The sequence below is a fragment of the Vidua chalybeata genome, chromosome 12 (assembly GCF_026979565.1).
Source record: "Vidua chalybeata isolate OUT-0048 chromosome 12, bVidCha1 merged haplotype, whole genome shotgun sequence".
Classification (NCBI taxonomy): domain Eukaryota; kingdom Metazoa; phylum Chordata; class Aves; order Passeriformes; family Viduidae; genus Vidua; species Vidua chalybeata.
The window spans coordinates 15,416,370-15,432,287 of NC_071541.1; the positions used below are offsets into that span (position 1 = coordinate 15,416,370).

General features: G+C 39.2%; 1 protein-coding gene across 10 annotated transcripts in view; it reads right to left on the minus strand.

The window, feature by feature from the left end:
* Nucleotides 1–15,918, minus strand: part of PBRM1 (polybromo 1) — a 56,049-nt gene that overhangs the window by 16,276 nt on the left and 23,855 nt on the right. For all 10 annotated transcript variants that reach the window (XM_053953815.1, XM_053953810.1, XM_053953817.1 and 7 more), the window contains 12 exons: nucleotides 15,492–15,589; nucleotides 12,520–12,796; nucleotides 11,619–11,724; nucleotides 9,814–10,456; nucleotides 8,735–8,946; nucleotides 7,752–7,937; nucleotides 6,758–6,915; nucleotides 5,907–6,173; nucleotides 4,330–4,475; nucleotides 3,881–4,038; nucleotides 3,032–3,215; nucleotides 1,636–1,846 (listed from right to left, as the gene is read on the minus strand). In XM_053953815.1, coding sequence (XP_053809790.1) covers nucleotides 1,636–1,846; nucleotides 3,032–3,215; nucleotides 3,881–4,038; nucleotides 4,330–4,475; nucleotides 5,907–6,173; nucleotides 6,758–6,915; nucleotides 7,752–7,937; nucleotides 8,735–8,946; nucleotides 9,814–10,456; nucleotides 11,619–11,724; nucleotides 12,520–12,796; nucleotides 15,492–15,589 — 2,646 coding nt within the window. The remainder of the gene's footprint in view (nucleotides 1–1,635; nucleotides 1,847–3,031; nucleotides 3,216–3,880; nucleotides 4,039–4,329; nucleotides 4,476–5,906; nucleotides 6,174–6,757; nucleotides 6,916–7,751; nucleotides 7,938–8,734; nucleotides 8,947–9,813; nucleotides 10,457–11,618; nucleotides 11,725–12,519; nucleotides 12,797–15,491; nucleotides 15,590–15,918) is intronic.

A 15,918-nucleotide genomic window follows, 5' to 3' on the forward strand; every position in this document is an offset into this window, starting at 1 on the left:
ACCAAGATGCTTAAAAAGTCTTGCTTATCAACTTAAGCAAGATGAACTGAGGCCCATTTAAATGTAATTCTAAACTTCACTGCACTAACTTGCAATCCACCCTTGAAGTTTTCATTATGAACCTAAAGACAGCTTGTCTGGAGGAAGTGAAGGGTCCACACAGGGTATGGGATGATAGGGCAGACACAATTCCATCCTGGCTTCCTGGGCAAGCCCACACTGGCAGATGGAGAGTTCTCAAACCAAGAAGAGGGAAATCTAGTTCTGTATTTGGCCTCTGATACATCTGCAAACAGAGGCTACAAGTTAACCTGTTCTAGCCTACATAGTTCTGCAACAGTTTTGGTAACAGTAATCTAATGAAAAAGCCTCCCCACCAGTTTGGAAGGGCAAACAGGACTTGGAGAAATCATAAGGATTCCAAATTTGGTTCTTGAAGTCTCTGTTCTTTTCCACCTCCCATCCACACATTTTTAAATGAACAGTCTTTTCCACTACAGCCAGAAACTGCATATTTACTTTCAGACTTGTTAAAAGAAGAAATCAACCAGGACCCCTTTTCATGCCTTCTCTCAGCCGTACTGCTGAAGCAAACAATGAAGCTGCACATCTTTTTTTTAAGTACTTTGATTTGATTCACAGCAAACTGCAGCAGGAAAGCATCACCCACCTATCTGCCAAGCCCCACAATACCACTGAGTCACCTGTCCTGTCTCCTCTTAGGTGTTATAAGAGCTTCTTTGTTGGCAGAAGAAAAAGTTTAAAAATTCTGGGGTTTAATAGTTGTTAGCTAAAATTCCACTTCTACTGGAATATTTTTCAAGAATTTTCAAGCTCCTTATAGAATTCAGCATGTGAAACAAGAGCAGTGAGCAATCTAGCAAGGGAAATTGCATTTGGTGGTTGCCCACATGGCAAAACATCAAAATCAAACCAAGCAAAAGCTTTTAACTTCAGCAACTCTTTCACAACATCCAAAGACATTTCTACCCTGGGGTCACACCTTTTCAATGTAATGCAGCAGAAATCCACACTGCTGGTCACAAAAGTGTCTGGAACTCCCTCCTGTTCCCAGCAGATCATTCCCATTGCCTCTTTAAGACTGGCATTAGCTTGGATGTGGGAGTATGGTGACACACATACAGGGTTTAATCCAGTTGCAAACAAACTTTTTTGGTTAGTTGTATTTCCAGCTAAAGCAGTTCCTCACTCAGCTTCCACACTCAGTAACACAAATTCCAGGCCTTGTGTAAGAAAATTTGCATTTGAATTTTATTTGAATTTTATATAAAGACCTGATAGCTCTGAACAAGTGTCACAGAAAACCTCATTATTAGAAATAACACTAATACATAAAAATGTACCCTGGGTTTTCCTCAGGGTCTCCTTTAAAAATATTTTAATATTTTGATCTTAATTTTGATCTCCTTTAAAAATATTTTAATGGAATGAAATGCTGTCACCTGGATATCATATCGGACATGCCAACATTGTTTTGTGTCATTTACTCCACACACTTATAAACTTCAGTATAAATCCTTTTTTTGTGTATGATAAAATGTTACTTTCTTCATTTGGATTGGGAAAAGAATGTGGAATATCAAAGTTTAAGGGTTCCTGAAGGGAAGTCCTTACCTGGGGTGGAGTATAAGGCATTATATCCAAATCACTGGCTAAGGGGGCTTGAAGCTGAGGCATAGAAGGTGTTTCAGTCATATCACCTTCCTCTTCTCCCATCTCTTCCATGTCCTCATCACCTCCTTCCAACTCAGCAAATTTTGCTTCCAGCTGCTGAATCTTCTTTTCCAGGAGAGGAGATGGCTCTTTCTGAGGAACTATGGGTTTTCTGGACGGTGGAGGAGGAAGACAAAAAGCACTGAGAACAGACTCATACCTTAGAGGAGAAAGAACTTGTTTTTGAAGAGAAAATCAACTTTTCTTAATTTCTGACTGAACAGTATAGAAATAAAGGTGACTTGAGATGTGCCTATGCTTCCTTTCAGAACCCAGAGCAGAACTAATTTTGTGTCTATGGCCAGTGCTCATTTCAGTCACTTGTCAGAAGTATTTTTTATGAGTTAGAAGAAGATTTCAATACAAGTACTTAATTGCCTTTATTGTAGAAAATAACACCACAGCTACCTTAGATTTCACATTTCACTTAAGTTAGAACTTAATAGTCTTATTTTATTAATATGAATGTTCACCAGAAGATTTTCCTTACTCATAATGAGGACTGAAGTATTTTCACAATATCCAAGAGAATGTACCAATTTGATAAAGTAATGACTTTTATTGAAGTCAGAGGAAGAAAAAGAAAACATCTATTGGTATTAAGACCATAAAAGGACTGATGCTATCTGCATTTCTTCCCAAGAGTGTGGTTATCTGAAATTACACCTCTGACTTCTGCAGATGCCCTGGGTCAGGCTGGGATGGGGTTAATTCCCTGCACAGCAGCTGAGAGGTGCCTTGCTTTGGATCTGTGAGACAATAGGGTGGGTAACACATCCTGCTGTAATTAGTGCTGAACAGCTCAGCATCAAGGCCTTTCCTTTCCCCACTGTGTGCCCCAGCAGGCTGGGGCTGGGCAGTGATTTGGGAGAAGAGACAGACAGGACAGCTAAGCCAAACCAGCCAAGGGGATATTCCATACTCTGACACCGTGCTCAGCAATAAAATATGGGGAGAAGGAGAGGACAGGGTGCATTCAGAGTCATGGCATTTGTCTTTCCCAGTAGCCATTACAGGTGCCAAGGCCCTGCTGTCCAGGAAACAGCTAAACATCTGCCTGCTGATGAAAAGTAGGGAATTCATTCCTTATCTTGCTCTGTTTGTGCATGTAGCTTTGCTCCACTTTTCCAACTATTTTTAACTTGAGCCAGGAGTTTTTCTTCCTTCTGCCCTTCAGAGCCTCTCCCCTATTCCACTGTGGGGCAGTGACCAAGAAGCTGGGTGGGGGCTTAGCTGCCAGTCCATTACAATCCAGAAGAGTGCTCAGGTGACCCCCTCATTCCCCTCACATTTTTACCTAAAATAGTATATTTCATCATCTACAACTTTCGCAGACAGTGAAAACCTCTTCAACCCCTTGAATTTCTTCATTTGTTTGTCACTTTCGTTGTAGCGGCTCTCACAAAGAAAAACATCGTTTTCGGAGATTTCTGTTGGTCTGCAGGAGAGGAAGTCTTTGAATGACAGAACGACACACTTTCCTGCAGAAATGAAAGAGCTGGGTAAGAAGGCAGCCACACTTGCAGATTTTTTTTTAGAAGTGTGTAATGTCCATTTTTTTGCCTGTAAGTGTGGAAGATTCCTGGCATTTGGCACAACTACAGAAAATATATCAATCAATAGTCCAATCAAATAATGCCACTCACAAGAAAACTACAGCAACTTAATGCAGCTTTTGGATTTCTTTTAAGAACTAGAGAACCCACAAAATCACAAGCCCCCATGATCACTGTCAGTTACTGTATTTATCACAGCATAATAACTCCAAAACAAAATACACAGACATCATCTTCTGCCACAAATCAAATTTCAACCTCCCACTCCTTCTTTCAACTTTGCAGGCAACATGTACTAGAGTTATTACATTAATATGCAAGAATAATGGAGTTTTCTGTTCTCTGGCTGCAAACAATGTTCACTTCCATATCATACATGTAATTCCCATATTGTAAAAAAGCTTCCTTATAGTGAATTCTCATCACAGGTCCCACAGGCAGGAATGCATATTAGAAACTCACTGAATGGTATCTCCTCCCTCCCACAATGAAAGAGACATACTTGGAATCAAGCCTGCACAGAGCTTTCAATCACTTCAGATTGTGCAGGAAAAGAAGATGTCCATCAGATTAAAGCTGTTAATAATTACCCAAAATGCAAGTCATGGGACAGGTCTCCTCCAAGTTACTCAAAAACACCTCCTTCTTGTAGAACATTTTAGTTGGCTCATGCTCAGTTTCTTCAGGATGTATAAAGATTGGACCAAAGAAATATGCGGCTCCGTCTCGCACCCACATCTTCTCAATTCTGCAAAGAAACCAACCCAGCAACATAAAGGAAAGGCCACTTCTCCCAGATGAGGCAGCAGGATGTTCAGGAAGATCATCAGTGGAAGATGAGTACAGAACAGCCAGTTCCAACTGTACAACTGGACCAGGTTTTTATTAGGCAGCTAAAATTCCACCTCCTTCGCTCAAGACCTTCTAACACTTCACTCACATTTCTTCCCATCCTCTTTTATACCTTTTAACAACCAGCCCCTCTTTTATCCAAGTTGTTTTTACAGCTGTAAACTGCAAACAAAGAAGCTGCCCCTACCTCCCTACTCGAGGCCGCACCAGCCCGTGTGATTTGATGAAGACGCAGTCCCCAACCTTCAGCCACATGTCATTGTAGCAGAGCTGTTCAAAGTAATGGCAACCAGGTTCCCCATTGGACATTTCTACTGGAACATCTTCTTTGTCCTGCAGGAGAAGAAGCATTTAGAAACTTGAGGAGGGAGGAAAACCAAGCACAGAAATAAAGAGATGTCAGGTACCAGTAAAAGGCTTCGCTCTATCTTTATGTTAACAATAATAGGTAAGCACTAAGCACAGATGTGTGTGCAAAGGTTTCCTGAATTAAAACTGCAAAGCCAAAGATATCCTCCATGTCTGTTACAAACTTTCCTATTTCCCAAAAGCTCTAATTCTGCCAGAATAGTAATTACACGTGGTTTTTTTTTTTTTTTTTTTTTTTTTTTTTTTTTTTTTTTTTTTTGTTCTAGTGTTTCAAAGTAAACTGGCCAAGCCAAACCTTGACAGCTTTGATGGTTTAAAGCCCAGTAATGTGCTTAGGAAGCAAGAACTGAATATATGGCCAAGGTAACAGACACAAAAATGTAATGATTCAACTCTCTTATACAATAATGTGAACACTCATTTCAATATTGCTTACAAATTCATACCATCTGCCCTATTTAATTTCTTACTTTTTAGTAAAAACTCAAATTGTGCCTCAATTCATCTTTCAGCCTGGGCTTCCAGAAAGCCAAGGAAACACAGTTTGTCACACCAAGGCATGGAAATAAAAGATCCTGTGAGTTTTCATTCTCTCAGTAGAATTAATTCCATCTTTTGCCATGATGTGAATAAATATACTAATACACACTAGGTTTCTGACAAAAGCTGACAATGGGTCTGCTGGGTACTGTGTTCTCAGGTTCTGTTAGAAAATGCAAAGTGGATTTTTCACATGTTTTTTTAGTGATTTATGGTATTTTATGAGTCTCTTATTTTTTCATGGCTCTAAATTTATTTCAGACAAAACTAATTAAGTTTAACTGATTTTAATGCACTTATCTAAATTTATTTGTTTTCTTACTCTAGGTACAATAAACGAACCATTTTATCCACTATGTTGGACAGAAATACTCTTAAGCAATTTGACAATAAACTACTTAGTTATCAACCACAAACAGGCCACAAACAATAGAACTTTATCTATTACTTACTGCTGCCTAGCTACCGACAGTTTTCCTGAAATGCTACACAACAAAGCATTTCAGCACTGCCATGAAGTAAAATTAGACTTTTAGTTCTACTGGTCCTTTAGGCTTAGGGCAGGTTTTACAGTAAAAGTGTAATTTTCTGAAGTGGTAAAAAACCCAAACCAATGCCATCACATGATCACAAGAAAGAGGTTTGTAACAAATATTTACACAGTTCATTATCTTCTCTTATGTATTTTTATATTTTGATTGTTTTAATTTACAAATGTCTGTAATACAATTTATAACAAAAATATTATACTCATTTATATTTTATTGTGTCTGGATGTGGTGAAACCCAAGCCTTGAGGGCTAATATTTTGTCATTCTCTATCTGTCAAATACAACCAACGTTCCCCTTGCATACCTTTTCAAGATGAAGGATACTTTCTCCCACCTTACTGTCCTCCAGTGTTTCACTGTGTTTCTCCTCATCTACTTTGTCTGTATTGGCAAACACAGAAGCAACTCTGACCACAGGCAGGGGCACATCTCGTGGGACAAATCTGACAGAGCTCACAGGCATAGTCCACAGTTTAATCTTTTTAAAGGACTTTGTCTTCGCAGAATAGCGCGACTCACACACGTAGACGTCCTCATCTCTGAAGTTTTCAGGGCACAATTTAAAATATTCCTGCAGATTGAAGGAAAAATACGAAATATTTCAGCAACATCCACACCCTACAGACACACAGTGAACTCCCTCTCATGACTTCAGTTTTTTCTATGCTTCTTTTCTATGCTTCTCAGCAAAAAAAAAGCCTTTTTGCTGAGTTCTCTTCTTCCAGTTTGACGTCCAAGTTTTACTAAGAATAACAACAAACAAGAAATCCCATTAGCTCCTTCCCTTCCTTTGGAGAAGAGCGAATTCAGTACAGGTTGGCACATGAGAAGAGTTAGGTTTTATTCATTTCCCAATGCAGTGCATTAACAAGTACAAGATCACCTTCACAAGATTTCTGACCTTTGACTTGGGAAAAGGACACATTCACCAAGCCAGGGGTGACCATAAACACAAATCAACCAGCACAGGGAAACTCCATCACCTGGGTGAACCCCACATCTCAGGAAGCAAAGGAAGATCCAAACAGCCCACAGAAGCAAGTCCTATTTTATTTAGGTATTAGTGGAATGTCTCTATGTTAGAGTGCCTACAGCTCTACAGGAAACAGCAGAAAGCATTACTTGTTTTATAAATTAGTCTGAACAGTCTCTCACCTTGACAAACATGACTACACATTTGCCTAAAATTTTGCTAACAGGAACTTTACTGTAATAATCACTTTTAAAAACTTCTTTCTCCAGGAATTTTCGTGTTGCAAGATGAAAAGTTTCATTTGGTCGATAAAACCAGCAGCCATAGAGCCATTTCTCTCCTTTAAAATAGAAAACAGCAACAAAAAAGAGAAGGGAGATAGAAAGAAAAAAATGTAAAATGACATTCTCTAGTACATGAGTCAAGTAAGAACAATTACAAATTGACTGATTAATCAAATAGCCATGTAGTCATTTATACTAGGAGCAATCTGCTTTTAAACAGGCCAATATTCAACTTTTCAGAAAAGGAAAACAACTTGTTTTAAAAAGCCTGCCAATTGTTATTTCTCCTGTAAAACCTAACTCAGCAAAATAAAGGAAAAATTCATTCTTATTTATAGATCTTGACTTTCAGGCCTTGAAATGGCTTTGAAGTCCACACAACAATCACCTGATTATTTAAATAATCACAGGTAACTGTTTTTAAGTTTTTTAATAACTATTTCTTTCATTTTATGCTGTGACATATTACATGATGACAAATTCAAATTGATAACAATGATTTATAAAGAAGTTACAAATATGTACTATTTTTATAAATCAAAGGAAACCTGTGCCCATCTTTGGTTCAGGTTTCTCAGCACAGAAAAAAAAAAGTGTTCTTCTGCACCTGAATTACAAGGAATTCATCCCACTCAGAATCCCATCCCTGCAAGGCTTACAATTTGAGGGTAGGCAGAAATGAACACCAAAAAAAGCCCATGGTGTCCCAAGAATTTTATGTTTGTAATATTCTTTGGAAAAAAACAACTCGGCAACAAAAAAATACTCACTGGTTCAAACAATTCTACAAATAAAATAAGTAACATCTACACAGGAAAAAAAAATCAAATTGGAAGCTTAAAATAATAATAAGTTTCACTGTGGTGTTTTCCTGCAGTAAGGACATCCTTACCAGCTGAGTCTTCCCACAGCCTCTCGATGCAGACGATGTGAGGCTGCAAGCTGGCCTCTGCAGGCTCCACGTACACATAATCCCCCACGTGGTACATGCTGTTCTTGAAGCTGCAGTCCTGGCTGTAGGTCCGATGCAAACTTGACAGCCCAGCAGACCCAGAGGAATCTTCACTCTTTTCAGCTTCTTATTTCAGAAAGGGAAAAATAGATGTTAGTAATGTCACATTTCTGTATTAGCCAAGGTTCTTGATGTCAGTGCCTCACTTTGAGCCTGGAATAATCAGGCTTTATTGCTGCTGACATCTCTGAGGGAAGATCCACGTTAGAAAGATAATTTGTGGACAAAATTGCCAACAGCTGTGCTCCTGTCTGTGCAAATGTTCAGCTGGAGAGCTTATTTATTCCTTTAAACATGGTGCACAATGGAGCACAGACAAACAACCAGGAACTGTGAAATAAAGGACCTTCAGGGTATGCTTCATACCCTAGAAAATAGTGCCAGCCCACTCCTCTGCACATCCACAGTAGCCAAAACACAAAAGGCTTATGAAACCTCTGTTCTTCAGCAGTGTTAAAAGCACGGTCATAGACCATGCAAACACCATCAGTATTTGTCAAAAAGAAAATGAATAAGAGATCAATGGGAATATTCACTGTTAAGTTTGTTATCAGCAGAAAGCTAAAGTAAAAAGTAAATTGTTTTCTTTTATAATATCCTTGAAATAATACTCATACCCCAATGTATTCTGATTAAAGGGTTCACATAAGGATAATATCTGCCTACATCTCTTTCTTAAAAGCTCTCTGGCCTGGATGATAAAGATCAAAATAAAATAAATCTCTCATAATTTGAAAATAAAAGACTGGGGGACAGGCAGATTATTGAGGTCCTTTCAGCAGGCAAAACTGCACTAACACATTATATGTGTGGGTACATTTTTCATTTGGTACATTCAAAATTAATGAAACAAGAATAGCTACCTCTCTTCTCCTCCTCCCTTTTGAGCTTATCCTCCTCTATTTCTTTGGGCAGCTTTTCCTTCTTTTCCTTTTCTACATCATTGTGAAGATGCTTGGTGGTGTAGCTGAGAGCAGGTGACAGCAGAATCTCTCCATTTTTACAGAGTTCATCTCGAATTTTAATGAAGAACTGCTGAAGTTCCACTGCATCCTCATAGATCTCCGAATCAGTCCTGTACAAAAACATGAGCAACAGGGTAAAAACAGTCTGTGAAGGGTCAAACAGGAGCCTAAACACACCCATCAACCACCACTCTTTTTAATTGAAAGTTTCACTCTGCCAATAGATTTCTTTGCTTCCTCAGAAGCAGCAGCAGAGACTGGCTTGAAGCCATGAAGCATTAAGTGATGCTTCACCTGTTAGTCCACTGTCAATCTGCATTATAGTTTACCCACAACATTATTTTGGCATATCACAGTCCTGAAACACCAGGAAAATCAAAGATAACTAGTTGTAACCAAGGCTACTTGTCACAGGACCTCTACAATCTGTTAACTTCTGAAAACTTGAGTAACAACAGTACTATTAACAAAACTCACTTATTTTAACTATCCATACTCCTCTTAGTAGCTGTTTTAATATAATTTTTTCCCTCCTCTCTTCACAGTGAAGCTCTCACCTGCACATTCCCAAAAAGGCTACTGAATTTAAGCAGAACACTACAAGAAGTTGCAAGTGCTCATAGGTTTTGCACCATAACTCACCCAAGAGTGACTGGTCCAAAAGAGTAATTCACTATTTGAACAGTTAGAGCACAGCTCTCTTCACTTTTTCAATTTGAAAGTTAGCAGGAACCTTTTTGTCATAAGGTGCTTCTTTGGAAGATTGGTGTCAAAATGATCTCTTAGCAGAAAACTAACTTCTTCCTTGTTCTCAAATCAAAGCAAATGTTCCACTGATGACCTGATAGAGCTTTTGAGATTTAGTTTTCCAAACACCCATATCAAGGAAAGTAAACACCTTAAAAAACCTCAGCCTTTGTCTAACATTAAATGCAAACCTCCTGATAAAGATACCTAAAAAATAAGGGTTTGCTCACCTGTTCATTCTCCGTGCCCTCTCCAGCACCTCGAACATGTTCTCCTGGAACAAGTCCAATCTTCTATATCGATTATTTTCAACATTTTTCCGGATAATATCAAAAGTCAGAGGAGGTTTATTTGGGAAGTTGGGATCAACAGCAGGAATCTCAGCTAAGGAGTCGCTGTAGCATCTGCCCTCATCATCCTGGTGGCTCATAACTGATACAAAGAGGTTATGGATAAGTTCCTGAATCAGCAAAGTGACATTGGGCACATGAGAATCCTCATCTCCTTCTATTTCTCTCCGAGTTTCAAGCAAAACTTTGTGGAGGACCAGGGCATCTTTATAAATCAAAGACTCCGGCTCATTGTACGTGCAAGCGTTATTGAACATCATGACAAAGTCCTCCACCATGGAGTCGATGTCCTGGTATTTATTTGCCATCATGTGGCTCCTGATCTTCTCCATGTCCACGGGCTTTTTGATGGTGACGTAGTAGTCGGGGAGCTCGGAGCGGGAGGGCAGCCGCAGGAAGATCGCGCTCAGGCGCCGCCCGCGCTTGTCCGTGTAGTTCTTCACGGCCTCGTACACCTCGTTCAGCTTCTGCTGCATTGGAGTCATGTACTTGGACTTCTTGGGAGAAATGCCACTTTTCCTACCTAACACGACAAAAACAAAAAAGGAGTTAAAATGACAAAGCTGAGAACTTGCACATTTCTTTGTCCATCTCTAGTTTCCACCAGAGAATTGTTCGTGGGAGAATCACTTCATGGTGTGAGCAGAAGCCTCACAACATGGAGCCTGCTCCAGGCTGCAGCTCCCTTTAGTTTTCCTAACTCTATGATTTTTTTTTAACGTTCTTTTTGGCAAAGACAGAATATGTTGCTCCATGCTCCACCTGGCAAAGGTCTCCCCAGGCTTCAGCATGGAAAACACCTTTTCCTGCCTAACAACATTAACAAAGTCCTCTAAACCCATTTTGGTTTTACAGCTCTCCATGAATTTGTCTCTGCAGCTGCTAAAAATCCTGTCATCACAGGGTTTTGCTATCACTAAAATTAAGTATTCAAAACATTATGTTTATGCCAAATTAGAAAGGATTATTATAAGTAAAATGTAAATTAAGGCCTCCCATGGGATTATCAGGTTGGCTTTTGACTAATTCAGGATCTCTGTTACTGCACTGCAGACTCTGCCTAACTCAATACCTGTACTTTACCTAGGAGCGGCACATTTAATTTGCAAGAGGACTGTGTGCAGTTATTTTCTTTAAGGTTTTTGTGCAATTTTATCCATCTCAGTTTGCTCAGTTCTGAACACATATTAAGAGAACATAAAATTTGAGAAGTAGCAAGGCTGTAAAGGCAACAGCTCGAGGAACTTCACTTCCAGGTTCTTCATGGCTTTCAATAATCTGTCAAACAGAGTTCGCTTATTTTAATCATTCTGTGGGAATCCCAGACATTTAACTAGTGAAATTAAGAGATTTGCTCAGTTTGAGAAGCCCCTTACTTGACTGAGCACATAATTCACCATCTAACATTTGGATTACACTGTATGACTAAATCTTAATCCTTCCACCCATTCCCAAGTCTTTTTTATTCACTTTAACTTACTTTTCTTAAAAAACACTACATGCAACAAGTTAATTCTATTGTATAATATAGACATGCCATTGCTATCAAGATTTTGAAAATACAATTCTACTTTCCTTGTCAGTGTTAACAACTGTGCAGAACTTGTCTATTCTAAAAGGAAGATCTGTTCACTTGTATTGTGGAGTATTGAAATGAGACAAGGCAGTGCACAAGGTTGTCTTACTTAGCTTTAGTTTAGGGGATGCAACATCATCATCTTCAGCCAAGGGTCCCAGCTCTTTCCTTTTTTCTTTAAGGATCTTTTCCAGCATATGGGCATCATTGTACACCTATTAATCAGTAAAGTAATCAAAATCCAACCAAAACAAGGTTCACTGTGTTCACTAGTTAAGAACTAGTTCCTAAGAAACACTTCAATGTTAGTTTGGAAAAGCTGAAAGCAAAATGGAGTATTTTATTTAAAGTGTACCTTTGATAAATAAGCCTTTCTTTTTAACTGACACAGGTAAGCAGAACTGATGACACCCTCTATATCAGGGAGCTACAAATGTTGAAAAAATTATTCAATTAAGATGCATCTCTATTCCAAAGACTACAAAATGGCAAGGGGCAGCTGTGTTATCAACTTCCTCATCAAACTCTTCTGCTGAGCAATGAAAGATCCCTTGAACCACTGAGATTCCATCAAAGCACAAAGGACTAGAACAGTCCTGGGTCTTCAAACTCAATCCTGGTGATGAAGTGCAGCTGCTGACCAAGTTCCTTATTAGAAACAGCTGGAGGTTTCCTACCACCACCCTGTTTCACATCATGCCTACTGCCTGAGAAACATCACAATATAGACACACCCAACAAAATACTTGTAAGTGAAAACCATATCCCTTTCAGACTCATTTTGCTAAGTCATGTCTTTTAGTCTGATCTCCTACACTCTCCACTTCCATGAAAACAAAACTGTTTTCCTTCTAAGACACCCTCTCTCAGAAGTCCTGAATATTTCTACTTTAGTCCAATAAACAATTGCAATAAATAATACATGTAACAGGGGAAGTGAAACCATCCTAACAGCAGTTTATGGCTGCTGAGCAGCAGAGAGAAGCGTGGCTGCTGACCCCAGGGAGTACCTGGGAGCCCTCCTCGTTGTAATGCCTGGCGTTGCGGAACATGAGCTTCATGTCCTCGATCATGGCCTCCTCCGCCGCGTACTTGTCATTGCGGATGTTGTGCTCTATCATCTTCAGGTCCATTGGCTCCAGGATAATTTTGTAGTAGTCTGGATAGTCCTTTTTGGATGGCTTCACCATGAAGAGATCACAGAGCCGCCTGCCCGTGCCGGGCTCTCGAGCTTCCAGAACTGCGTTGTACAAGATCTTCATCCGCTGCTTCCGGATGTTCTTTTTGCTGTCGGGTTAAGAAGAACACGAAGGAAAAGAATAAATGTCAGGGGCTCTTATCCCCACTTCCAAAACTAATATCAAAATTATCTTATCCTCTACCATGAAGAGACAACCAGAACCACCTAAACACACACAAGAAGTTCAACATTAAGACCAGAAATTGCAAATGACAACAGCATCACAATCACGAGCCTGACACAGAAACAGGAAATTACTCTTCCAGATGATTGTTCTCTCATTGACCCTGAGTTCAAGTGTTCTACAAAATAAACCAACTAACTTATTTTTCAAAGTGCAAAGGCCAAAAGGAGCTCTGAGCACTTTCCAGATGCAGAGAAAACAGAGCAGTCAGGATCAGGCATCTGAATCCAAGAGCTCAAGATCCAGAGTGAACAGGGTAAAAACCACCAGTCAGGACTTTCATGATTACTTCTGGTGAACACAGAATATCAAAGACATGAGCTATTCATCTCAGAGTAACTTTGTACATTCTTCAGTAGCAAGTAAGGACACCAAGGATGTAGTAGAAAGAATTGCTTAAATAACTGTCAATCCAAATGAAGTCCGAAGTCAATAAAGCTCACCAAGACTGCAAGCCCAGGTAGAAAATGGTATGGGCCATCCCCACAAATGTTACAGTCACCCTGTGTGTAGCTGTTATGGTTGTCTCAAGAAATCTGACAGCACAACCAAGATACAGCTTATCATAAAAAAGTACATGGCTCCCTGCACACATAGTACATGGCCTATAAGCAAATCAAATGAGGGAGAAGAAAATTTATGTCAATAATGTATAGTCTGAGCTCAGATACTGTGGCATTCAGCAACACACTCACTACAAAGCACTTGTAAACAGGCTTCCAATCTGCAATCTCCTCAAGACTTATTCAGGTAGCTATAACTTTGACTATTACATTATTTGCAAAGACAACAACCACCACAAAAACTACCTTCAACTGCAAAATGTGCAAAATATCCCAGTACAACTTATCAGAAACCAAACTGCAACACAGATTTCCCATGATGTGGATCATTACACATTTAAAATATACCTAATACAGCACAGTCTCATGCCTCAGATACCTCTTTACTCATTGGTGAGATCAGCAAAATAACTAAAGAAAACTAAAACCAAAGAAAACTTAAAATATATGTTCTACAGGCTAAACATTACCACTGTTGGCAAATGTTGGTTAGTTGTTCCCACTAGCAGGTGAGCAATGCTAGAACACAGACATGCTGCCAAATCCCCCATTTTAACATCTTTCCAGGTTTTTCTCACCATTTCAACAGATACAGGCAAAGCAAAGCCAAAGCAGAAACAGCAAAAGGCCTGCCAATACTCCAGATTTGTGTCATGCATCTGATACATAAAAGGGGACATTCAAACAACTTTTTTCTGGGTAACTGTTATTTTCCCAACAGGATGAATTTTGCATGGGTTATTGGTTTCCTTTCCCAGCAACATTTTGGAATTCCTCTCATTGCTTCACTTCTGTGATCATCAGCATTTATGATCTTTTCCTTGCTATCATTCAGCAAGTGAATGGGTAACAAGTATCAAACTGACAACATCAAAAGCATTTTCAGGTGCTCTTCAGGCATCATTCTGATCTCCCTTGCCTACCAACACAGGAAATCCCTTGTTCCCTTTCCTCTTTTATTGTTCTTAGATGACAGGGCCTGACAGATTTTTTCCTTTTAAGCATTTCAGTAGTGTCTGGCACAAGGTGATCAAAAGCAACATGGGGTTAAAAGGACACTGATGACAATTTGACTTGCTTGATTAGGCTACTACTTCTTCTTGAATTTGAAGATCATAAAACTAGTGATTTTTGCAATTTGTTCCTTCTTGATTACTTGGTTCTGTGGTCTGCCTTTCCTTTCCATTATATTTCTTCTTCCCAGCATCCCTAGACTGCACCATCTCCTAAATCCATGTTCATATTTTGTCTCTGAAGCTTTTTAATGAGTACACATTTTTGCACTTTTTTGATTATTCTTCAGTGACTCTTTGTTGATGCTCTACTCCATTCCCTTCCTCTCCCCACAACTGTTGTTCCTTTGACAAAACAAAAAATAAATATCCAGGAAGCCAATGTTCATAAGCAACACCAAAGAAAGAGGCTGAATTGCAATTTCACACTGGCTGCTGCTACCACTGCAATATTATCTGAGCTGGACTTTACTTCAAATGACACCATAAGGCAGACTAGAGAAACTACCTCCTGCTGGAGGGAACTGCATCACTGGTATTAATTACAAAACAGCTCTCACCATAAAGAATACCTTCCACAAGACATCATTATTTTCAACAGAAGAGTCTATTGCAAATCACTGGGAATTTGGTTTATGTTACAGGACCCTAAGTAATCAACCTTTTATAATCAGTTTATCTATTTGTCAGGCTAAAATAAAACAACTCTCCCCAAAAAATCCTGAAATCCATGGACAAAATCACCTAGTTCAGTGCAATTACAGTGCCCATTTTACTTACTGATGTTGACAACTGCCAACTAATAGACCAAAATAGGAAATTAATAGTCAGCAAGTAGTTTTGAATTAATTAGAATCAACACTTAATGATGTTTCAGAATTATCAATCCTTACACAAATGCTAAAAACCATGGTTTAATACTCTCTTTAACAAAAAGAGATGCAGCAATGTTATGGCCTGCAGGAACTACAGAAGCAGATACCTTTTCCTTTTTGAGCTTCCAGTATCAGATGTAGCAGAAGAAATCATGCTGTCCCCATCCTCAATGTCATCTCTCCTAGCAAGCTCCTTCTTCTTTGCCTGAAAAAAGAACAAAGCCCTGAAGCCAACCTCACTGCTGGACACTTACAGAACAGAATTAAAGAGCAGTATTGTTTTTTCTAACTGACAGAACAACTTTTGAGGAACCAAATTGAAATCAATGCCATTTCAGACTACAGCACTTAGCTGGAACACTCAATGAAATCTGAAACATTTTAGCCTTATTCAATTAAAGGCAAACTCCAAAAAACCCTACATCATCAATTTTCTCACAGTTTAATTAGGTTAGGAGTCATAGTAAGGAATAAATTGACTGAAAGAAATCACAGAAGGCAGCAGGTGTGCTGAGGAAAAATCACTTCATGATG